General features: G+C 54.2%; 8 protein-coding genes across 8 annotated transcripts; 3 read left to right on the plus strand and 5 right to left on the minus strand.

Moving 5' to 3' along the window:
* Positions 1-2802: 2802 nt before the first annotated feature.
* Positions 2803-3039, minus strand: UV8b_06299 (uncharacterized protein; the record flags this gene model as incomplete). The annotated part of the gene is made up of 1 exon (XM_043143796.1): positions 2803-3039. The coding sequence occupies one exon, from the start codon at positions 3037-3039 to the stop codon at positions 2803-2805; it is 237 nt and encodes a 78-aa protein (XP_042999731.1).
* A 1586-nt stretch (positions 3040-4625) lies between these two features.
* Positions 4626-6683, minus strand: UV8b_06300 (uncharacterized protein; the record flags this gene model as incomplete). Its single annotated transcript, XM_043143797.1, has 2 exons — positions 4626-5797; positions 5879-6683. The coding sequence occupies 2 exons, from the start codon at positions 6681-6683 to the stop codon at positions 4626-4628; spliced, it is 1977 nt and encodes a 658-aa protein (XP_042999732.1).
* Positions 6684-7887: 1204 nt separating this feature from the next.
* Positions 7888-8823, plus strand: UV8b_06301 (uncharacterized protein; the record flags this gene model as incomplete). Its single annotated transcript, XM_043143798.1, has 1 exon — positions 7888-8823. The coding sequence occupies one exon, from the start codon at positions 7888-7890 to the stop codon at positions 8821-8823; it is 936 nt and encodes a 311-aa protein (XP_042999733.1).
* A 306-nt stretch (positions 8824-9129) lies between these two features.
* On the minus strand, positions 9130-11295 carry UV8b_06302 (uncharacterized protein; the record flags this gene model as incomplete). Its single annotated transcript, XM_043143799.1, has 1 exon — positions 9130-11295. The coding sequence occupies one exon, from the start codon at positions 11293-11295 to the stop codon at positions 9130-9132; it is 2166 nt and encodes a 721-aa protein (XP_042999734.1).
* Positions 11296-11744: 449 nt separating this feature from the next.
* On the plus strand, positions 11745-14964 carry UV8b_06303 (uncharacterized protein; the record flags this gene model as incomplete). Its single annotated transcript, XM_043143800.1, has 2 exons — positions 11745-14469; positions 14561-14964. 2 exons carry the CDS (start codon positions 11745-11747, stop codon positions 14962-14964), a joined length of 3129 nt encoding a protein of 1042 aa, XP_042999735.1.
* A 279-nt stretch (positions 14965-15243) lies between these two features.
* On the minus strand, positions 15244-18266 carry UV8b_06304 (uncharacterized protein; the record flags this gene model as incomplete). Its single annotated transcript, XM_043143801.1, has 7 exons — positions 15244-15806; positions 15880-16331; positions 16419-17303; positions 17371-17498; positions 17564-17855; positions 17931-17975; positions 18055-18266. The coding sequence occupies 7 exons, from the start codon at positions 18264-18266 to the stop codon at positions 15244-15246; spliced, it is 2577 nt and encodes an 858-aa protein (XP_042999736.1).
* Positions 18267-18909: 643 nt separating this feature from the next.
* Positions 18910-19466, minus strand: UV8b_06305 (uncharacterized protein; the record flags this gene model as incomplete). Its single annotated transcript, XM_043143802.1, has 3 exons — positions 18910-19046; positions 19122-19181; positions 19304-19466. 3 exons carry the CDS (start codon positions 19464-19466, stop codon positions 18910-18912), a joined length of 360 nt encoding a protein of 119 aa, XP_042999737.1.
* A 730-nt stretch (positions 19467-20196) lies between these two features.
* On the plus strand, positions 20197-22237 carry UV8b_06306 (uncharacterized protein; the record flags this gene model as incomplete). The annotated part of the gene is made up of 6 exons (XM_043143803.1): positions 20197-20359; positions 20538-20873; positions 20944-21254; positions 21341-21446; positions 21504-21729; positions 21793-22237. The coding sequence occupies 6 exons, from the start codon at positions 20197-20199 to the stop codon at positions 22235-22237; spliced, it is 1587 nt and encodes a 528-aa protein (XP_042999738.1).
* Between the last annotated feature and the right edge of the window lie 480 nt (positions 22238-22717).

Here is a 22717-nt window from a genome sequence, read left to right on the forward strand (position 1 = left end):
CGGATGGAATACAGTAGAGTACTCACGTACGAGAACATGGCTTACCTCTAGAATACAAATAGAATATGCGCCATCAACACATGATGCGCGGCATCGGCTTGAAAGTTGTTCATACGCTTCGACTTGGCGACAAGGCACTGCCCTGACAGACAGTTGTTGGGCCTTACCCAAGGTACCACCAGGCCTCTAGTCAGGTACCTCAAGGCTCAAGGCTCAGAAAGGCCTTGGGCCATAGCCCCACCGAATCTCCACTTCTTATTTTTTTTTTTTTTTTTGCCCACTTACACCGTCCAGCGTCCAGGGGGTTAAACCCCAGGGTTGTTGCCGGGAGAGGATAAGTCTGCTGTCTATCAGTTATTTCCTTTGCACGCAGAGGTTGGTGGTGGTGGTGGGTGTTTGACTGTTGCTAGACTCTCGGCAGGGTGGCCTTGTTGACGTGCGAAACTATTTGCCCATTATATCATCCCGAGCCAACCAGAATCCCGGAGAGTTGAGACTCAAGACAGTCACGGGCTCGGAAGAGCTTTCACAAGGCAGACTAAGCATCAATCACATAGCTAACCGGCGTTTCATAATTATGACCTGTTTCTATGGTTGAGACGAACCGACGAGCGTCCCCGGATCTAGATGTATACCAGTACTCTGTACAAGTCTGGTTTAAAACTTTACGCTACCTGATGCTGTGATATGTTACTGCTGGTACAAAATGCCACAGTGTGCTATTGTGATAGGAGGTATGTATGTAGGTACATAGAGATAAGAAGGAATTAAAGAGCGGGCGCGTCGCTCAACACTGCCCGCCGGGAAATTCTAGGGAAAACTAAGGTACCTAACTACCTTGGTACAATTGTTTTAGGCCAGCGCTTGCTGCTCAAGTGACAAGAGCCCGTACGTCAACCGGATTGTTCGGGCGAGTGCCCTAAAGGTCTGGTGGAAGGAGCCAGGCGTATCCAGGCCGCATAGTACAGTACTCTACCCCTCTGTACAAGATGCAGTGGATGGACGCATCACGTAGGCCTGTTGATCCTTTCCCGCGCAAGACTACCTACCCCTATACACCTGGTACGGAAGCACCAGACACTCTGTACTATTTCGTTAGCTGCCAACGCGCTCTTCTCGGCCCCACGGACGACATCTCCTCTTGACGGCAAGCCGCGCGGCGGCGCTGGGATACAGGGGCTCCGATTCTTGCACGGCCGCCGCGGCCGCGACGAACTCGTAGCGGCGAATCTGGGCCCTCGGGGCTACAGAGCGAGCGCTCAGCCGGGGTTCGCTTTGGGGACGGGGCAAGGCCTCGACAAAGTCTTTCCCTTGCATCAAAACAAGCCGATGCCAAGGCCTTTCGCCATGTATGTAGCAAGTCATGGCTGGGGATTCTTTCTGGGAATAACCAAACCCTGCAAGCATACCGACGTTCGTCGGAGTACATTGGCTGACATGCTGTTAGCCACCGTCTACCGACCAGCAATGACGCTTGACTGACTACCTGATGCAACTGGGCCCTCTTGGGACTCCGAGTCGGCGTGGATTACCCAGAGCAATGGGCTCTACTATACGATGGATTCGTCGCACGGGAGCTCCCGCCTTTGCGTCCAGGATTGGCGTCAATCAATAGCCTTTTGCCTCACTCAACCCCTGCGGATTCCAGGTCCAGGTTGTGGGCAAGCACCTACCTAGTGATGGGACAGACACACACACGGGGCCACTCACCCCATCCAAAGTTGAATCGTGTTTCCGACGAATGACGAAAAGCCTCCCCCGGCCTCTGAACCCAGGGTCAAGTAACGACCTGGCGATTGGCATGGCCAGCTGCAAATCAGTTCTGGGCCCAGTGTTGGCACGAAAGCTGTGCAAGGAGGGCGTTTGGGGTTGCCCTCTGCAGCAGAGCGACGTCGCCACATGACTAGAGTAGCCAGGGGCCTTCACCCCGGCGGCGGGTTGAAAACTTGGAATCAAAGGGGATGTGATGTGGGAGCACTGCCGAAAAGATAACCTGGGCTGCTGGGGGCTGCTGGGGGCTGCTGGGGGCTACATCTGCACCTAGGCGATCAACAACGACTTGATTTGTCCGGCAATCCGGCAATACATCCAAGTCGCTGGTCGCTGTTTGCCAACGTGACTGTCATTGACGCCTTGTTTCCCGCTGCAACGCTTGCTCTCGTGAGAATAGTACGTAGGGCTGCATGCGTATAGCCAGTTTCCCGCCTGGGCTGCTCGGAGCCTTGCGAAATCACGAAATCACGAAATCACGAAACCACGAAATCACGGTCAAAGATCATCGCTTTCCCCCGTGCCAGAAAAGCTTACTATACGCGCAGCAGGCAATCGGGCACCCGCCCGCCCACCTGAATCCAATGATTCCACGTCTTTCCACAGGTTCTGGCCCCAACCGTCCATTACAGCATGAGGAAGCCTGCCGCCGCTTTCATCAGTGTAACCTACGCGGTGTCGCGACTTTTCCCACGCTCCTCCCCCCCCCCAACTTCCATATGCTTTTGTAGGGAGGCCCTCTGTATCGGACTCTGGGCATTTGCAGAGTCATCTGGGCAAATGCGACGACTGCATCGTCCTGAAAGAAGAAGATGTGTCCTGAGGGTCCCCCAAAGGGCCGATCCGTCGTATCAGCTAGGCACCGTGCCGCCAAGGATATGATGGATGCCATGACGAATGGTACAGCAGCAGTTGATGCATACTGGAGCCTTGCTCTCCCGTATTACTTGCTGCATGGCGTCAAAAGCAAACCCAGCAGGCGGCGACAGCAAGGCGCGCCGGGCTGCCAAGCTGCGCTGTCGCGAGTTGCGGTCAAGAAGCGAAGCGAGGCAAATTCATGCACCGCATCTCACCAGCGGGGGATGCATCCGCCTCGTCCAGCCTTCCAGGGGCTCGAGGCATCCCGGGTTTAGCTGCTGCTGCTGCTGCTGCTGCTGCTTGCTGCTGCCGCGCCGCCCGCACTGCACTGCACTGCACGATGCAGATGGCCCTGGCCTCGCTTTTCCTCGGGGCCCACGGGCTCTGGCGTCGCGGCTGACAATCCGCCATGGCTTCCAGATTCCCCGGCCGGAATCTACCCCGTAGCCGTACGGGGCGCGATCTACTGGTAGCCTAGTCAGTTGTTGATTTGATGCCCGCACCCGCGAGCAGCCTGCACACGACGACATGACATGACATGACAAGCGCCGGCTGTTTCCTCCCCCCCCCCGACGAGGCGGAGCCCCGGACCGAACGGGCACATCCTCGACGCACGCTCGTTGTCATTTCGCCGTCTTGTGAAACATCTGCCGTCCGATGCTGTCGTCTCCTTGCCTATCAGAGCTTGGTTCTGCTTTCGCCGTGCAAAGGACGCTCGGATGTTTGGCGTGAAACGCGGTTCGGATCGCCTCGTAAGACGGCGTCTCCCATGCCCCCTCCCTTCTTTCGCCCCGCTCGGTTATTACATTAGGTAGTTAGTTGCCAGGGTTTCTTTTTTCTGTCCAAAACAAGATACATACGTTAGGCAGCGAAGCGGGCTTCCGCTGACACGAGGAAGGTGGGGATGAGGTGCCTACCCCCGGTCGGTGTTGTGATGATGCGGCATTGGGAGGGACAACATGTGATGCTGGGTAACAATCAGTAGGAATCTGCAAGGAGGCGGGCGAAAATTTTGCATGGCTGGATACTGAATGAGCTGATTGGGTCAACATGTCAACTGCTTGCTGCATGTGGCATTGAAGGCTTGCGGGGGGGGGCAGTGGCCTGGGTCAGTGGCCAGCCCCGCCGTACTCCATTCGTACTCGCTGCTTCCAGGGTCTGAAAGTTCGCTCTGCTTTCCCCATAAGGGTCTGGTCTGGTCTGGTCTGGTAGGGAGGGACGGGACGGGCTGCTGGAAAAGGCGCACGGGGTCAGCGGCTTGCGGGGCAAACAACATACTGCACATTTCCCCCCCCCTGTCTTCACGCATCCCCCCATCTATCTACTCCCCTACGTTACGGGGTAACTTTGCAGCACAAACTTTGCAGCACGCTGATGACATGTGTCTCCGAGATATGTACATGTGGCACGCACGCGTCTTGTGCTGCTGACTGCTGAGCAGCTCAGCTCAGCTCAACTGCGACGGTGTGCAAAGGAAAGAGAGTCTGCGCTGCGCATCCAACCTGCATACGCGATAAGGACTGCTGAATGCGCATCCACGCGATGACGCGAGGCAATAATAATACCATGCCCGCGGCTGCGGAGTTCACACGTCACGTCAAGCCGGAGCACCCCCCCCCCACATAACGCGCGAGCAGAAACCAAGCAAGAACAAGAATCCAATTAGGTATTTGACCTCTAATGCCATGCGAAGCGGCGTGCTGGTATTACGTTAGTATCGAAGGGGGGGAAAAAATAACACGGCTGCGCCACGCTCAAGAGCTCTTCATGACGATGAGTAAGAATAGAGAGTAAACCCCAACCCGGCCTCCAATACGGTTGGCAGAACAAAACGCAACGCATTTATCCACATCGACTCTTGCTATCTCGGCAAAGTTACATCCTTTGCCCGTTCGGCCCGTTCAATCGCCAGCCGCACGCAGCTGCAGTCCTGCTCCGCGGCTGGGCAGTCACCACCCCCCAGACTGTCCTGTCCGGCAAAACAGCAGTCCAACTTTTTATTTCCGCCTCGAGCGGAAGAAGTCCCCTATGGCATCGCTGAGGCTTCGGGCCCGTCTTCGCGTTGCGGCGTCTGCATCGGCGCTTCCGTCTTCAGCGCCCCTTTGGCATGTGGCGAAACGAGGTTCCGACGGCCGCGACGGTTCTGCGTCCCCGTCCTTGAAGAAGAGGCTGGCTCGGATGCTGGACCTTATTCGTCGCGGCGAGGACTGCCGTGCTGCCAAACTGGCATTCTCTCGCAGAAACGCGTCCTTCACCACTGTCGTGACCGTCGAGGAAAGTGGTGACGGCGAGATGAAGGTTTCGGGACCGTGATGGCTGCCGGCACGGTAGGCAGATCCTAAGCTATGCCGGGCCGTGACAGCCTGGTCTGTTGGGTACCAAGGAGGAGTAGCCGCATCGCCCGTAGATGGAGTGACTGTCCAATTGCCTGGGTTTGGAATTAAGGCGGAGCTCGTTGCCACCGAGTCAGCCGAGACTGCTCCACAGTCACTACGAGGAGAGGCATTGCTAGACCATGACTCTCGCCAAGGATTCTCAGGCACCAGGCCATCTGATCCTATTGCAATCAGGGGTGGAGGAGCACCGGCCGACCCAGCTTGTTGCGGCAAGGCAGTAGTAGTAGCAGCAGCAGCATCGAGCTTGTCTCCGAGTTCGTCTCCGGCCGTGTCAGCAAAACTGACCCTCGACAATATGCTAGATCGACGAGATTTGGGCATTGGGGTTTCATGGCACCGTAATGCCGGGGCACCGAGTCCTTCTCCGTTGCTGGCCAAGCCGATAGTCTCCTCAATTCCGTGGATCTCTGACAGTGCATCTTGGCCATCTTGCTCCTTTTGCCGACGGCCGCTAGTGATGAGGAAAACGCCAAAGAACGTGAGCAGGCATCCGCCCACAAAACATGCTGCCTGGTTGGGCGTGGTCTTTTCAAAGTCCCGATACAGTATGGCGCTCCCAAGGATAACGCAGAGCGTGAAGAGGACAAACTGCACAGGAATGACTTGGGTCGAGTCAAACCATTGAAGAGCCCGGTTGACGTAGCGAACCTGCATGATGGCCGTACCGAGAAGAATAACGAGGAGCACATACGTTACCGGAGTCGCAAACGCCATCCATAGGGTGGAGGATAACATGGAAGAGACGCCCTTGGTCGCGAGTGCGGTATAACCCCCTTGTGTGCATTCGGCGTGTTAGTCGGTCGGTTCCCAAGTAACAGCTTGTAGCGCGCGCGGGTGCGGCCACCACGACTTACCAAAAAGTCCCACAAGCCCCAGGTCTATGAGTATGATGCGTCTGCCGTATCTGCCGCTTGCCCACATCAAGATGAGGATCAAAGACACCGTGACACCCAGGTAAATCTCAAACTCCATGGTCGCAATGGCGTGCCAGACATCGTGGGGTTCCAACTTGGTCTCTTCCTGATTTGCGCTGAAGACGACAGTAACGACTCCGGCGACGGCAATGACGACACCCCAGAAATCTCGGGCTCGGAAGCGTTCGTGAAACATGACCGGGGCGATGATGCAGTTCGATATCAGCGCCACGACACCCAGTGGCGATACAATCGACGCAGGGGCAAACCCGTACGCCAAAAAGTTGCCCATTTCGCCCAGCGTTATCAGGATCTGGCCCAGCCACCAGTATGGCGATTTCAGGTATGTAGACGTTGCTTTGCCCTCTTGCTCAGGCGAGCCCTCCGACCCAGTGCTTGAGCGTCTACCCCGTGCATTATTCACGGGAGCGACAGAGTCGAGAGCGTCTGCCGGGTCGTTTTCTACGCCAGGTCCGTCGCATCGCGCAGGTATGGTTCCGTAAGACGTGTCGTTGCTGCTGCTGCTTCTCTGCGTGTCCTTTATCACCGCCCGTGCTCCTTGGCGCACTCGCAGACGCTCCTTGTGCAGCCGCGTGTGAGCATATCTCTGGACATTGAGTGCCAGGGCGATGAGGACGTTGCCGATGATGGCAGTGACGATGCCAATGAGCGACGACCACTCTCTCAGACCTTCAGCAGGGCCCGTCGGCGTATGCGATTTCTCGGGTTCCGAGACGGTGGACATTGATGTGATTGCAAGGGACGTTATTGACCGTAGAGCGTCGCTAGTGGTATGCTCCATCGAAGCGGTACGAGGGTTGTGAAGGCCGGTTCCGGCTGCTGGAAGCTGTCCGAGTCGATCGACTTTCGAATCGTTGAGGCGGTGGGAGACCTCAGCCAGCAGTTATTCGAGATCATCGAGGTGCAGGGATTGACGATGTGCGAAAAGAGGACTTGGGGCTGGATTGGAACTGGTCGAGCGTGGCCCGCGAGAGGAGCCAGAGGTAAGCAAGTTCGCAGCAGCTCGCTTCACGGAATAACGAGCGACACGAGTTTAATGAGCGCACAGCAAAACCTCGGCATGTCGTTGTAGTCTTGATCGCCGGTGGCTCGGTCGGCTCACGTTTTGGCATTGGGGCTTTGAGATGACGGTCGTACCAGACATGGACCAGACCCAGACCAGACCACCTTTGAAAGATTACCAGGCCCAATGGCTGGCTGCCAAGGGTTGGGGGTAAAGCTCCAGTGAGGTTCAACTCCTTACGGGGTACGGGGTACAGTGAGAGGCTACCCCTCGCACGGTGACTGCGTAGGCGCAACCTGGGGTAACCTTGGTTTGGACTTGGGCCGGCACCAGGCCATGCAATTTGCCGAGACACTCTGCTGAGCTGAGGTTGAAGGCGGGAAATGATAGCAAGCATGAGACGTTCTAGTCCGTGGCTTCATAACTTCCAGCCATTATCGCATTAATGTTTGAGTCCATGCATTGCTCTTTGCCTCGCCACATGCTTGAGTTACCCAGTGCCAGATTCTTCGGTAATGCCTGCCGTTCGTGCTGTGGCTTGGATGCTTTCTTTACGTACTGTAGGTCTGTCTGTTCACCGACCGCCCCAACGTCGTCAACGCGCCGTCATGTCCCGTGCGCCAACGCTCCTCTCGAGCCATTACATCATCAAACAGTGGGTCTTTCTGCTAACCCTCCCGTCGGAGAAACATCGAGTTCAGCCCACCAATCAAAGCTGGTATTGCAGTCTCCAAACTCGTTCGTTCCCACTGACCAGACCTCGTCGCCAGACAACGTTTGCCTCATGAGACTTGGACGGATGCAAGGACAAATCTCATCACTGCACAACCCCTCTGTTCACGGCGAATCAACCGAGTCATTGCAGCAAACCTACAAAACGTGCAGTGCAGCAAGCATCAGCTTAGGGAAAACCTTCAAACCCATCATGGCGGACAGGGACTTGGATGAATGGAGGAACCTCATCTTCCCCATCATCACTTCACGCGTTTACTCACCATGGGCTCTCCGCCACCTGCCCCGCCAGCCGGTGCCGAACGATCTACCTGCAGAGTTGGGTCCCAGCATCTTCACCTTTCAAGACGCCTTTGAAGACCTCCTCGCTGTTACGTCGGGCAAGGAGCTTCCCGACATCAGCAGTCGCTACCAGCAGCGGAAACTCCTCCGGGACATGTTCCCTTCCGGCGAACCGATGTCGTTCTGGCTGCGTCGGCTCCAATCCCAGAGCTTGTGGCCCTCCAGTCGTAGCAGCCCGCTTCGGGGGCGGGGTGATTCGGCAGTGACTACTTTCCACGACAATGAGCTTCATGAAAACCCTGCGGGAGTGCCGTGGCCGAGCGCTCGTGACCACGGCGATGGAACCAGAGTGGCTGCTACTCTTCTCGAGCAGATAGGCAACGCTTTCAGACAGCAGGGCGCTCTGGAGGAACGTGCGAGGGCCGCTTCTCCGGACTCCACGGACAAGGCACAGCAAGAGAGAGAACCTCACAGCTTTGAGGAGCTGGTTTCCGACGTGGCTTCCAAGTACAAGGAAACTGTCTCATCCTGGGAGAAATTTGCCAAGATGATTTTGAAAGACGCAAAAGTTGAATCCAGTGACCAGTTTCATATGGAACGACATGATGACACGGAAAACGATGCCTTGACAACGGAGCAAGAATACATTGATCGCTTTGGCTACTCCCACAAGACTGTTACTCGTAGAATTCTGGATTCGTATGGCAACGAGGTAGGCAGTGAAGTACGTGTCACAATCCGGCCAGCTGCTGAGCGTCTCAACAACGAGAGCAATGAAAGCGCCGAAGCGAAAAATCCCCCCGATACTGAAAAGTCCGGCACAGGATCAAAATGGTTTTGGAAGTGAGGTCCCAAACGAGGCATACCAAGGTCTCTGGTTCGCAGGCTCGCTATGAACTTGATGATATACTCAGAATGCTTTGACTGAAGCCGCATGTACTTTACAAGAGGGATCTCATTGTGTGTTGAGTACTGGTCTCTTTATCGTACTCGAGGTGTGCAGTTTATGTACGCAGGCGCCGTATGCGACGAACGCACCAACTGTGCAGATTCTTTCGTCCTCAAGATGATTGCCCCAAGCTCATATTTCCTATCAAAAGAAAAGACAAAAAAAAAAGGATGAATGATTTGAGTGCCAATGGTTGCTGTTTAGCTATTTCTTGCCTCTTGATGTAGCCTTCTTCTTTCTCATCAATCGCTTCCTCGCAATGAGCCTCTGCGTCATGTCTTCGGCCTTGCCTGTTCTTGATTTGTCGCGATCGTTGCCACCTAGATGGGAGGTCTTGTTGTTGTTGTCAGGAACCCCTGGTTTGCTACGCGATTGCTTGTCAGAGTTGGCCTTTCCTTCATCTGGGTGCTGGTGCAGGCCTTTCTTGCGTTCCTGGGCAATTTGAGCCGACTTTTCTTCCGCGGCACGCCTCCTCTGCACCACGTTTGCATTCTCAATGGAAAATTCGACAATAAGTCTTTGTTTCCTGCCGTTTCCATCTTGCAGTTGATGCCCATTGAGGTACCGTAGACCCATAAGGGCCCAGCGGTGTGACGTGTATTCAATGAAGCCGTAGCCGCGACTCTTGCCAACGCCGTTCTTTTCCTCAATCTTGGATCCCTGATTGCTCTCAAAAACCACTTTTGCCTGTCGCACAATGCCTTTGCCCTTTAACTTTCGTTGACGCTCTTTTTCTTTGGCATCCTTTCCGTCTCGGGCATTCTCTTCCTTCGAAAGAGGCTGGCGACGGCCTTCCTTGACGTCGGTGGCGAAGCCAACGACTGCCTTTCTCGCCAATTCTTTCAGCTCTTTGGAGCCCATGTTTCGTGGGATATTTCGCAGAGCAAGCCTTGTCAAGCTCAGGTGCAGGCTGGGGTTGCTCTGTATTAGCTTCTTCCGCTGTTTGGCGCTGGCCTGCCGCATCTGTATTTCGGGTGGGGTCAACAGGTCATGTAGAGGAGACTCGCGACCGATAGCTCCTTCAGATAGCAGGTAAAGCCGGCGCTTATCCTTCTCTCTTCGCTTGGCGAGAGAGTTGTCGGCGAGGTTTGCTGCTTCTGCCTTGTTCACGGCGCGAGCCACTTGCAGGAGGCGGCCATCGAGGGTGTATTTCCCGGATGGATCAGCATTTTCGTCCAAGAGCAAAGACGGCTTTGCTCCTGCAGCCGAAGGCGCCGAGTGTGGTGCTCCTTTGACACAATCCTTGGCATCGGCTTCTCGTACGAAACACACAAAACCTGTTCCGGCTGGTTTTTCAGTGACCTTGTCGATAACAACGCGGGCATATCGAACTGTTCCGAAATGAGAAAAGAAGCCCTTCAGTTGGTCGTCCGTCGTGACGAAAGGAAGGTTCCGGACGAACACCGTGCAAGAATTGTCCGTAGGCTTCTTCGAAGGTTTTTGTCCACCATCGTCATCCTCGTCGTCATCCTCGTCATCCTCGTCTTCATCGTCTTCATCCTCCATGTTCTGCATGTGCTTCTTCATGAAATTTTCCAAGTCGGCGTCCAGCTCACCGTCTTGTTCATTTTTGCGACTGGTGGCGACCTCGCCGTCGCTTTCGGACGACTTGTCATCATCCTCATCATCCTGCTTCTGTTCGCCAACTGCATCACTGCCCTTTTCCCTCTCACATTGCTCCCATGTATCCTTATCTACAGCCCAAGTTACGGCTAGCGTGCGTCCGTCGACTTCCTTCCCATTGACACCTTCCAGGGCCTTCTCCGCATTCTTTCTCCCGCGAAGAGTGACAAATCCAAACCCACGAAGCTTACCTTTGGACTGAGGCAGATCCGCAAACTTGACTTTTCCGTAGCTTCTGAAAAGGTGTGAAAGTTGTTCTGGAGTTTTGATGCTCCATGGGAGGTTTCGGACGATAAGCTTGGTCGGCTTTTGGGCTCCTTCCCTGCCATGTTTTGGCACAACCGAAGCAGCTGTGTTCTCAGACACATTACGCTTCCTAGGTTCGGCAATGTCAATCCGTATGCGCTTCCCCTCCCACTCGGTCTTGTCCAAGGTTTCTTTCGCCGCGGTTGCGTCATCCGAGTCGGCCAATGTGACAAAACCATATCCTCTTGATTCCTTGGTCTTTTGATCGATGACAACAACTGCATGTTTGACAGGAAAATGGTTCGAGAAGAACTCTGCTAGCGAGTCGCTTGTTGCAGTTTTGGGGATTGAACGGACGAATAGCGTCTTGCGCTCCTCGACCCGGGCCTTTTTCACGCTCGGAGTCGTCTCGATGCCGGTATCCTCAATGGTCGGCGACGCATCTTGTTCAATTTCAGACCGCTGCCTTTTTCGGCCGTTGGCCGATGATCTGGAGGCCATGGTAAAAGAGTTTAGCAAGAAGCAAATTTGAAATCAGCCAACTGTGAAGCTACGGCGCGTTTTCCAAGGGCATGTTCTATGAACGAACTTCTTCACGCTGGGGGGGGAAAAAAAATAACAAGGAGGCTTCGATAACATCATAGTTATCGTCTTATCGTCTTATCGCACGTGATGGCGGGGCTCGGCTGAGGAAGGTCTCCAGTACGGAGTAGGCTAGCCTAGATTGGGAAGACTGTTTGATTTTCTGGCGCGCCGGATGACGGATCTAAACAAAACAAACGGGCGGGGGTCTGAGTTGTGTTGTCCAAGTGCTCTGCTTGTTTCACGAAGGACGACGAACGGCAGGCAGCAGCAACCTGCAACTTCGGCGACGCGGTGGTCGATAACAACCAGCTCCCAAGGGTCCAAGGGTCACCGGGTAAACGGTAAACAGCCAAACCACCCCAACGATGCCTGCACAACCCGCAACCAGGCCGACTCGAAAGTCGGCCGCTGTTCCCCGAAAGCAGCAGTCTGCAGCGACAGCCGGCCCTCGCGCATCAGCTGGGTCGCGAGCATCGTCAGCTGCAGTCGAGCGCGACGAAACCCCGGACAATGCCTTGCGAAACCAGATTTGCGCCATCTTCCGCGACTCTCAGCGCACGACGGCCGCGCATCGAAAGCTTGCGGTGAATCTGAGAAAACTGCACGAGTCGTGTTGCTACGAGCCGGCGAAACCTGCAAAGGCCAGCATAGGCGAGTTTGACGAGGCTGCCTTCAACGCCGAGTTTGTCCGCTGCGTGCTGAGGCTCATGCCGGTGAGGAAGTCGGAGAACGCTGGCGAAAAGTGCGTCAGGTTCGTCGGCTTCTATCTCCGCCATGCGCAAGAGAAGGACGTGGAGAGCTTGGGCGACGTGGACGCAGACACCAGCTTGATGCCCGAGACGCCGAGCACGAGGCTCACCTCCGAGATTCTCGAGACGGTCTTGCCTTTGATGACAGCAAAAGACAAGTTTGTCCGGTTCCGATCAACGCAGCTGGTTTCGCAAATCATCAACTCTCTGGACGCTCTGGATGACGACCTGTTTCAGAAACTCCGCCATGGGTTGCTCAAACGAGTTCGCGACAAGGAAGCCATGGTGCGATGTCAGGCAGTGTTGGGCCTCGGCCGCCTTGCAGGAAACCAAGCCGAAGGCTGCACCAACTCGGAGGACAGCGACGACGACCAGGGGACCGACCTGTTGGGCAAACTTCTGGAGGTCATGCAGAACGACCCTAGTGCAGAAGTCCGGCGCTCGTTGCTCATCAACCTTCCAATCCTCCCAAACACCCTTCCGTTCCTGCTGGAAAGAGCCCGAGACCAGGATGCTGCCACTCGGCGAGCGGTTTACTCGCGACTCTTGCCGGCACTGGGGGACTTCCGACACCTGTCGCTTTCAATGAGAGAGAAGCTTCTCCGGTGGGGGCTGCGTGACCGAGACGACAATGTTCGCAAGGCTGCCGGGAGGTTGTTTAGGGAGCGCTGGATTGCGGATTGCGCGGGTGTTTCTCACCAAGATGAAACGAACTCGGCCGAGGCACCGGTCGTCAGTCTGGACGGCTTGCTGGAGTTACTCGAGCGCATTGACGTGATCAACTCTGGAGTGGAGAATGGGGTCGCTCTTGAGGCAATGAAAGGCTTCTGGGAAGGCCGCCCGGACTACCGTGACGCAGTCATCTTTGACGATGGCTTTTGGGAAACGCTGTCGGCGGAATCGGTTTTCATGGCAAGAAGTTTCAACGAATTTTGTCGCAGCGAGGGCAACGGCCGGTACGAGTCTCTGATTGAGGAAAAGCTGCCTGAAGTGACAAAACTGGCCTTTTATTTGGAGCGCTACCTGCAGGTTCTCATTCAAGCTCTCAAGAGGCTCGATCGACCGGGCGCTGACGAAGAAGAAGAAGAAGAGGAAGAAGAAGAGGATCAGACCGTGGAACAGGAGTTCATCATTGAGCAAATGCTCCACATTGCTCTGACTCTGGATTACTCCGATGAGGTTGGCCGAAGGAAAATGTTCACCTTGCTGAGGCAATCACTGTCTGTGCCGGAACTGCCGGACGAGATAACCAAGCTCGCTGTCGAGGTTCTGCAATGCATATGCGCCCCAGACGCAGCTGGCGAGCGCGAGTTCTGCAGCATCGTGCTCGAGTCGGTCGCGGACGTGCACGACACAATTGTCGATGATGAGCCGCCCGATGACGCCGACGACAGTTTCCACTCTGCCAGATCAGAGGTCAGTCGCGGAAGCACGCCTACGAATGAGAAGAAGCGAGGGCGGAGCGAGGCTTTAAGCGAGGAGGATGCTCGCGACAAGGCAGTGAGGGAGATTGTCGTCAACATGAAGTGCCTGCACATTGTCCAATGCATGCTGGCCCATGTGGCGGGGAATTTGAAGGACAACGCCGACCTGGTCTCGATGCTCAACAACCTCGTGGTCCCCGCGGTGCGAAGCCACGAAGCACCCGTGCGAGAGAGGGGGCTGGTATGCCTCGGGCTGTGTGCTCTGCTGGACAGGTCGCTCGCCGAGGAAAACCTGGGCTTGTTTATCCACTTCTTCAACAAGGGCCACACGGCGCTGCAAATCACGGCGCTGCACATCTTGACGGACATTCTCAACGTGCACGGCAGCCAGCTCATGTCGTCTACCCCCGGGCTGCTCAAGGTGTACGCCAAAGCTGTTAGAGGCGGTGCAAAGGCCCCCGAGGTCCAGGGCGCGGCAGTCGTGGCGGCCTCCAAGCTGCTCCTGGGAAGAGTGGTCAGCGACGAGGACGCCTGCCGGGAGCTCTTGAAGGCCCTCGTCATTGCATACTTCGACCCGTCCTCGGCCTCGAACCAACCGGTGCGACAGGCCTTGAACTACTTCCTGCCGGTCTTTTGCTACTCTCGTCCCGCCAACCAGGATCTGATGAGAGCCATCTCGCTGCAAGCTCTGCACTCTCTCTTCAACTTGCGGGAGGGCCTCGAAGACGACGACGTCGATGTAGACGAGGACATGGTCAGCATGACTACCATTGGCGCGTGCCTGGTTGACTGGACGGATCCCCGAAAATGCTACACCCCAGGGCCTCCGCTGGACTCTGATAGAAAAAGCGTGGACGGCAATGTCCACCTCCAGCTCGGCCTGGATATTCTAGACAGGCTGCGAAGCAACGTGAATAGTAAGTACTTCCTGACAAGTCGCGGCAGAAATGAGGGTTGGGGGGGGTGGGCTGCTCTGAATGAATCGCTTGTGCTGACACCGCGCAACAGAGGAGGAAAAGAAGCTCGTAGCCGGACTCCTCGGCAAGCTGCATGTGTCGTCGGGGTCGTCAGAAGCCAAGATTCGAGACCTCTACGCGAGCGTAGTCGGTGCTGTTGAGGACGCGCTCCTCAGCGACGCCCCCAGCCGCAACGCCTTGTACAAGATCCACGTCAGTCTGGGCAAGATTGTCAACAGCCTCGATGAGCGGCGGCTGTCCAGCAAAGTTTCCGGCCGCAGCATGTCGGCTCCCATAGACGGGCCACTGCCCGAGGATAGGACCATGGTGGACGAGTCCAAGATCAAGGAGGAAGAGCTTGAGGACAGCGGTGACATGACAGTTGGACTGGGACACGAGACATCTGCCATGGCGGGCAACCTGTCCGATCATCACGAGGAGAGCAAGGTGACTTAATCTGGAATGATGAACTGGCCATGTTAATGTTAAGGATGGATTGCGTGATAGGATACTGTCAAGGAGCGGGAACCGAGAAATTTGGCGGGCATGGCAGGAAGCCCATATATGCTGAGATATACGTCTTTTCATTTCCCGTCTTCTATTCCATCGAGTTTCCACACAATGTTAGTTATACCTTGGACTGACTACACCAAGATGTTATTTTCTGTTTCTTGTTTCTGCAAAGCCTCGGTTTTCCATGGCGCCACAAACCTTCTTCCGCAGCACGTCTCGATTTCAGTCCGCCGCCAGACGAAACAGGAGGCTTCCCAAGACAATGTTCACAGCCAGATGCTGCGCCAGACTCCATGCCATGCAGTACAGATACTTTGGGGAAAATACAGTCCAGATGAAAAGATGGGCTCTCAAGGCGGTACACGCAGCCATGACGAAAGCCACGCTCGTCGCCGAAAAGAGTGTCAAGCAAGACAAGTGTCGGGGAAGAGCGTCTGGCTGGCCCTGCCTGTGCTTCTGCAGAAGGAGCACATTGGTAGCAAAGACCCAGAAGATTGGCCCTGCCCAGTTGCTGATGAAGGTGAGGATGCCGACCGCTACAATGTTGAAGCCGCCGATGCCGTTGTAGGCGTTTGACAGGTCGACCGAGGAGATGGCGTTGGAGCCTCCAAAGGCGAAGAATGAGGTGTACTGGAGCAGCAAGGACGTGGTGCTGATTTCCATGACTGTGAGTTTAGCAGGATCTAGACAGTGGAAGAGCATGGTCGAGAGTAGTACGAGGGGGACGTTTGTGGCCCGAGATTGTGTCATTGCCAAGATGCTGTAGGCGTGAAGTGTCATTTTAGCTGTTCATCAGGTCAGCGTGTACACGACGAGACGGGTATGCACCTGATTGCAAGGGCAAGAGCGTATCCTCACCAGATGATAAAGCCTTGGTCCCTCCGCTCCGAGCTTGGTGGACTGCCAAGCAGCCTACCGCGGAGAGACCAATGAAGACGACACGGGCTCTGGATAGCAGGGACTGGCCGTGTAGTACATCGTTAATATTCTTTGCCAACCCGACCACAAGCTCTGGGGCGTCTTGAGCAGTAAAGGCCAACTTGAAGGCAAGGGCGGAGGAAGCAATAATAGAAGTGATTGACGTGGCGACAATGGGAGGGATTCGTTGAAAGCTTGCCAGGAGTCGTAGCGAAATTAGGACATATGACAGAATAATCAAGCACCACAAAACTTGCGGATGAGGCGTGATGAACAGCTGGACAATGTCTGGCTCCGCTGCGAATTTTTGGCCCGTCTGGTTCCAGCTCCTGACAAGTCGGATAATGCACAGCGCAGCCAAGTATCTCACTCCGCTCGCTTTCCTTCTCGCCCTGCCGGTTTTGTCAGCTACCAGTCCGCGTCAAGCATCAAACACGAGCAACCATGCCGTTGATTGCGATACGAAAAAGGGGACTCGCCTACGCATGGCTTTGAGACCAAGATGTGCGATCCAAAAGGTGGAGGACCAATACCAAAAATGCTGCTCTTCTTCGACATAGCTGCTGGCAAACATCATCGCTCCGTAAGAGATGGAGATGAGCGACAGTGGTAAGATGTTGCGACGCCTGTGCTGATTGATCTGGAGCAGTCCCGCAACGCTGCATATGACCGCCGCGGTGGCAATAATCTGGCCCAGTGCCAGTTTTGAAAGGTCATAGTTGGATGCCATGCTGCTCATTAGTTCCTGGGCCTGTCGAAGCCACGACGACATGCTGTCAATCCAGTCCTGGTCAGAATCGGATGACCCGAGCAAGACATCAGCCTTTTCGCGAAGCTGTTGCCACTGACAAGCCAGAGTGTTGAGCAGGGTAGCCTCCAGCGTACATGCGTTGCTTTCATTATTCGGCGCAAACAGTTCCCCACCAAATGCGGCGGCGATTACGCGGAGAATCTGTCTAGCGTTTTGCACGAGAATCTGTGTCTGATGCCTGGGTACGGGCCACAGCGGGAGGAAGTCGGTGAGAAACGCGCCCAGGTTATTTTTCGACACGGGGAATCCAAGCATGGCGGCCATGGTGGGCGTGATATCGGACTGCTCGACCATCCGGTAGTAGTGGAACTCGTTATCCGGTTCCGCCGGCGCCTCCAGCTTTGGAAGCATGCCTTTCAACTTTGGCGACATGAACAGCAGAGCGGGCGACGTCTCGCCAGGTGAGGACGCCCCGTGGTTTCCAGCATCATTCATGCCATGGTCTCCACAAAGCACGAATAGCGTTGATTTCAAATGGTCCTTGGTCTCTATGGCGTGGTAGATCATACGGACAATACCATCCATCTCCCGCTGTTTTGGAACCATGTTGCCACTGTCGCGGTTTAGCAGACTCCTCCCAAAATTTTGTGCCTGACCAGACACATGGGTGTTTTGCTTGCCTTCGGGGCCCAGATTTGTGGCCGATGTGGTCAAGGCCCAAGTAGTGCAGGACCATGAGCCCCCAGTCCTGATTTTCAAGTTCTGGCGCAACGTTTCTCGTCACATTGTTGTCGACTTCGGTGAAGTCCTTCCAAGGTTGTCAGCCATCCACCACCCGAGCCCTTGGAGGCGTCGCATACAGGAATAACTGACTGAAACAAAGAAACTCGAGGTGCCGTCATGACGGTCAAAGGTTTTTGGAAATAGTTTCAGCCAGGTATCATCGCCAAACATCAGTAATTTGCCTTTTTCAGCTGACCTCATCTGAGCGAGCCAGGTATCCTGAGCGGCCAGGGTAGAAGACGTGTCTCCCTCGTCAAAGTTGAGGATGAGGTCGACAAAGGACGGGATGGATCCGGTTGTGATAGCTTTGAGCCTCGGCATTGTAACAGTAGGTGACCGTGCGTGCGCTGTAAAGGGCATGGCAGTGCCATCTCGAATGAGGCTGTGTGTCGAGTGGTAGTTGATGAGTAGACGTCGTAGCCAATGTCTTTGGTCAGGTGGAGCGGAGCGTAGTTACCTCTGGGTAAATTTGAATCCGGATGAGTTCGAGAAGACAAAGTCGCTGTTTCATATCAGAAGAATCGGTTGCGCCGTCAGTATGGGTTGCGCCGTGACGGCTCGCGTATTGCATGCTTGCTCACCTCCTTAATGCATCGACAACCATAAAGACAACTTTATCAAAGGGCGCCGGAGGAGGGTCTCCAAACGTTGCATCATCGTGTTCAGCGAGCCCGGGGAGGAACGGTTTGTGCGGGAAAAAGCCAATGCCAAAGGCTACTATCGACGCTGGCACGAGGAGGTTGGCGATGGTCAGCAAGACTACACAGGCCCAGTGTTTAGTTTCAGAAGCCATCGGCGCAGTGGTGCGGGCGAGCACGCCGAATCACACACGCCGAATCACAGAGTGAAAAGAAGTCGTCGCTCATGCATTGAGCTCTATCAGTGCCAAAGTCGAACAAGTAATCGAGTCCAAGCAAAAAACCCGGCTGTTCCTCTCTCTGACATTCTGGAAAACTTGCCACTATTCCAAGGGAGTTGTTGCACAGAGGTTTGCCAGGAACTTACTAGCCACGACGGCTGAGCCACGTCACGTCAGCCACACTCGAGTCGAGGCAAAAAGTTTGAAAACCCCTTTGTCAACGCACCCTGCTTTGAGTTTGGTGTTAACTATACCCAATCAATTGCAATGCAAGACAGTTTAGCATCATCACAGGCATGGAATTCACACGAGACATATTTACGAGACGAGACATGCGTGAGTAGATTGTCTATCAGCAACCGAACAAATAAAACAGCCGGATTTTTGCTTGCGCCATGACTTGTTCCCTTTTCAAGATCCAGTAAAAGAACCCCAATTCTTGCTCCATTTTCACAAGGACTCCCTCTTTAAAAACAAGGGCAAAAAAGGAAAAACAAAAACAAGAGAAAAAACAATCATTTCATGTTGCATGCATGCCCTCCGCGAGCCATCAATCATCGCTCTCAAGTTGCATGGATTACTTGCTGGATTTCTTCTTCCTTCCAGACCTGTCACTGTACTTTTGGAATACAATGCTTGACTTCTTCTGCTTCCTCTTGTTTATGCGCTTCTTTTCGATCCGCAGTTTAGATGGCTTTGGATCGATTTCCATTGCTGAATTGAGCGAGGCACAAGTGTCAGCGTCGGGTCTTGACGGCCTACCGGGCTGGCAAGGGCAAGAGGACTTACCAGTAGTGTCAGCGCTTTGTTTGTTGACTGATGATGCATCATCATCCTCGGCCGCATCTTCTGTAAAGTACAGCATAAGCATTGCACAGTTTAGCGGACTTGCTCTTACTGATTTCTCTCATGGTCTCTAGGAGTGCGCAAGAGGTGAAAGAGAAACCGAGCTTCACTTCGGGCTCACTTACCATCCATCTTAACATCAGAGGACTCCGGCTTGGGCTGTCTTGCCAGTTGCAACAGCTTTGCGGAGAGCCGCTCATTGCGGGCGGCCTCAGCTGGGCTGAAGACGCTGGCAAATTTGCGCCGATTGTTCTCCTTCCTCGTACTCGATCGCGCGCTCTTGGCCATTTCGGAGGCAACTCTGTGTTCGCAATAGAGAGGCCGAATCGATCTGATATCTGATCGCTCAGCTTCGCAAGCTTGCTAAACGGAAATATCAAAATTTGGTGGAGGAGCGACAAGAGCGCTTATCGACCTTATCGTGGCCAACCGGTGGGGCAATCCAGCCTTTCTCTGATCTGTGGCGCGGGGACAAGTACAGAGTACGGAGTACCTGCTACCATCTGGGCGGGTAGGCACCTGCCTTGCGTACTCCATACATAGGTACCTACCTCCAGAGATAAGATACACCCAGACCAAGCGCGAAGTACAACGTGGGCTTCACGAATTTCATTTCGTCACTCTTGTCCGCACGGTCCACCACGAACTCGATACTCGATCCGCTCATTTTACCATCTGCAGCAACCCACTTGCTTCATTTTTGGAAGACGGCAAAGCTCTCGGCTCAAACAACGTCGCGCATCCTGGCCAGGTCTTGGTGCCTCTCTCGCCGACCAGGCGGACCGGCCCAGAGCCATTGGTGTTCCCAGTTCTGCGTCAAGCCAACAAGCAGCTTCTGATCGATTTCGGGGCGACGTTGCGACTTGAGCGACGCTGGTGATTCTGCACCATCTATCCACGTGTCGGCCAACGTCTGCAGCAGTCAGTAGGCATCACCGTCCTTCATGACACTCGCAGGGCCATACTCGTGCCCCTACCATCTGTTTACCAAGGCCGTGGCTCGTCCGCTTCTGCTGCCATGGCCACCCCGGCGTCGCCCATGTCCAGGCAAGAAATTGCGGCACTCGTTCGGCAGGTCCAGGGAAATCAGCTACTGAACCGCCAGCTTTCGTCAGTCTGCCAAGTAAACGGTCTCAAGAGTACCGGGGTCAAGGCTGAACTTCAGCGCCGAATCGTTGACTGTGAGTCTTGCTCCGTTGAACTGCAAGTTGATTCTTTCTTTTCTTCCCTACCTTGCCTTCTTCTTCATCGCAGAAGCGGGCGGCGCAAACTCTTTTTTTTCTCTTTTTCTTGTGCCCAACACACGTCTTCAATTTAGTCTGGAGAAATGGTTCTAATCCGCGAAATATATCTCAAAAGTGATTCAAGAAATAGTCAATGCGAAAGACGTATCCCGTTTCCAACAAGTCCGTCAAAGCATCGTCAACGCCGTGACGCAACGATCCAGTCCCTTTTCGAAAAACTCAGCAGCTCGAAATAGCCTCCCGACAATGAGTTCCACACAGTTTGCGTCGTCAATCACGGCGCTCAATCCGGGGACGGACTCGTATCAACTGGATTCTTATAGCAACACAGCCAACACGAATGGACGAGCTGGGAACAATCCGTTTGCGGACTTTGCTCACCAAATCACTTTCCACTCCAGTCCGTTCTACCGCGTAGACGCGGCAGTTGGCAGTATGCGGACTTGCGAAGGCAGGTGTTGCGACCATCCCAAACCCCCGGGGGGAATGATATTGTTTCTAATCGGCTTCGTCTCGTTTAGTAATGGCTCAGCACAGAAACTCGATTAATATACCCATAAAAATGAGCGATCATCCAGAACTGCAGAGGTGTATCAATGACGTGTCGTACAGAGTCATGATATTTTGCGCCGGTGACATGGTCGGGGTGCAGAATGTCGCATTTCCCCATCAGTCGGAATTGAAGGTCAACAATGACGAGATCAAGGCAAATCTGCGAGGCCTGAAGAACAAACCAGGGTCTACTAGACCGGTTGACATCACCCACGCTCTTCGCTGGAGACCTCCTCATTATACCAACAATGTCGAGTTCACTTATGCTTTGACAAGCAAGGCAAGTTGGCCGCTCGCTGTAGCTAGCCGTTTCCTTCATCGTACACTGTGCCTTACCTGCCAGGCAAAGCTAACCTGGAAATGTAGAAATTTTATATCGTTGCGAATCTTTGCAAAATAACACCGGTTTCGGAACTCGTGTCCTCCATCTCAACCCGTCGCAGGATACCCAAAGAATCGGTCGTTGCAGAGGGTACGTGCGTAACGGTGTTGTGTTGTTTGCACCTGAACATGCTGACGAGCAAGACAGTGAACAAGAAAGCCCAAGACCCAGATGTCGTGGCAACCTCACAAGTGCTGTCCCTCAAATGTCCACTGTCCTACATGAGATTGGAAGTTCCCTGCCGGAGCCTATGCTGCACACATATCCAGTGTTTTGACGCGACATCTTATCTCCAGCTTCAAGAGCAGGGTCCGCAATGGCTGTGTCCCATCTGCAACAAATCGGCGCCTTTTGAGCAGCTGGCAGTAGATGAGTGAGCTGGATTCGACCATCGCTTCCAAGATGAACGGATACTGATTTGGTTGGTGCCATGCAGATATGTTCGGGATATTCTCGCAAACACGTCCAGAGACCTGGAGACGGTCACCATTGAACCAAATGGTCGCTGGTCCACAAAGGCAGCTCAGGACAATGGGGAAGTGTCTTTTGGAGGTGCCAAAGTCGAGGATGTCGACGATCTGGAAGTATCGCAGACCAAGCCCATTGAACGTCGATTAGAAACGCCAAAAACTCAGACACCGCTCGTCGCTACCCCGGCACCGAGCGGCAGGGAAAGCTCTACGTGCGCGCCTCGCGGCCAGGCAAGCTACAGCGCAAAGCGTCCAGCTGCCAAGGTCATTGACCTTACCTTGTCATCGGACGATGAGGAGTCTTTGCAACGACCACGCAAGAGGCAAAACGTAGCCGCCAACAACGGCTACAGCGGTCCGAAGACGACGGGATTTTCGAGTGAGTCACCCAGCGGCTATCGGCCTAGCTGAAAAGAAGGGAGAAAAGGCCCATGTGCTATGAACATGGGGGGTTTTGGTGGCATCATGAAGAGAGGTGAATTGAGCTACGAAACCAGGTCGTCTTTGACGCGTTGCTTCAGACTATTGCGCTGTCGCGAACGCTGCATCGTTGTTGCTCTTAATTTTTTTTTTTTCAACCCTTTTTTTTTTTTACTCTTTTAAATCTTCATTTGCTATTTTGGCATACCAGCAACGGCGTTTACAGCGAAGAGGGGGGGGGGGGTAAAGAAAAGAAAGGAAGGAAGGTTTCCCTCATATTTCAACCAGACTGGGCTTGGGGTTGTTTTATCTGCAAAAGAGATGTAAATCGGCTCTGTCCTGGCATGAAGATGAATATAGCATAAGCATAGTAAGAGCTGCCGCAAGGTGTGAAGTGTATATATTATTATTATTAAATTACGCTAGAGGCTATTTAGAGCTAAATAACCTATCTAGTACTTTTATAGAGAT

The sequence above is a fragment of the Ustilaginoidea virens genome, chromosome 5, assembly GCF_000687475.1.
Source record: "Ustilaginoidea virens chromosome 5, complete sequence".
Taxonomy (NCBI): domain Eukaryota; kingdom Fungi; phylum Ascomycota; class Sordariomycetes; order Hypocreales; family Clavicipitaceae; genus Ustilaginoidea; species Ustilaginoidea virens.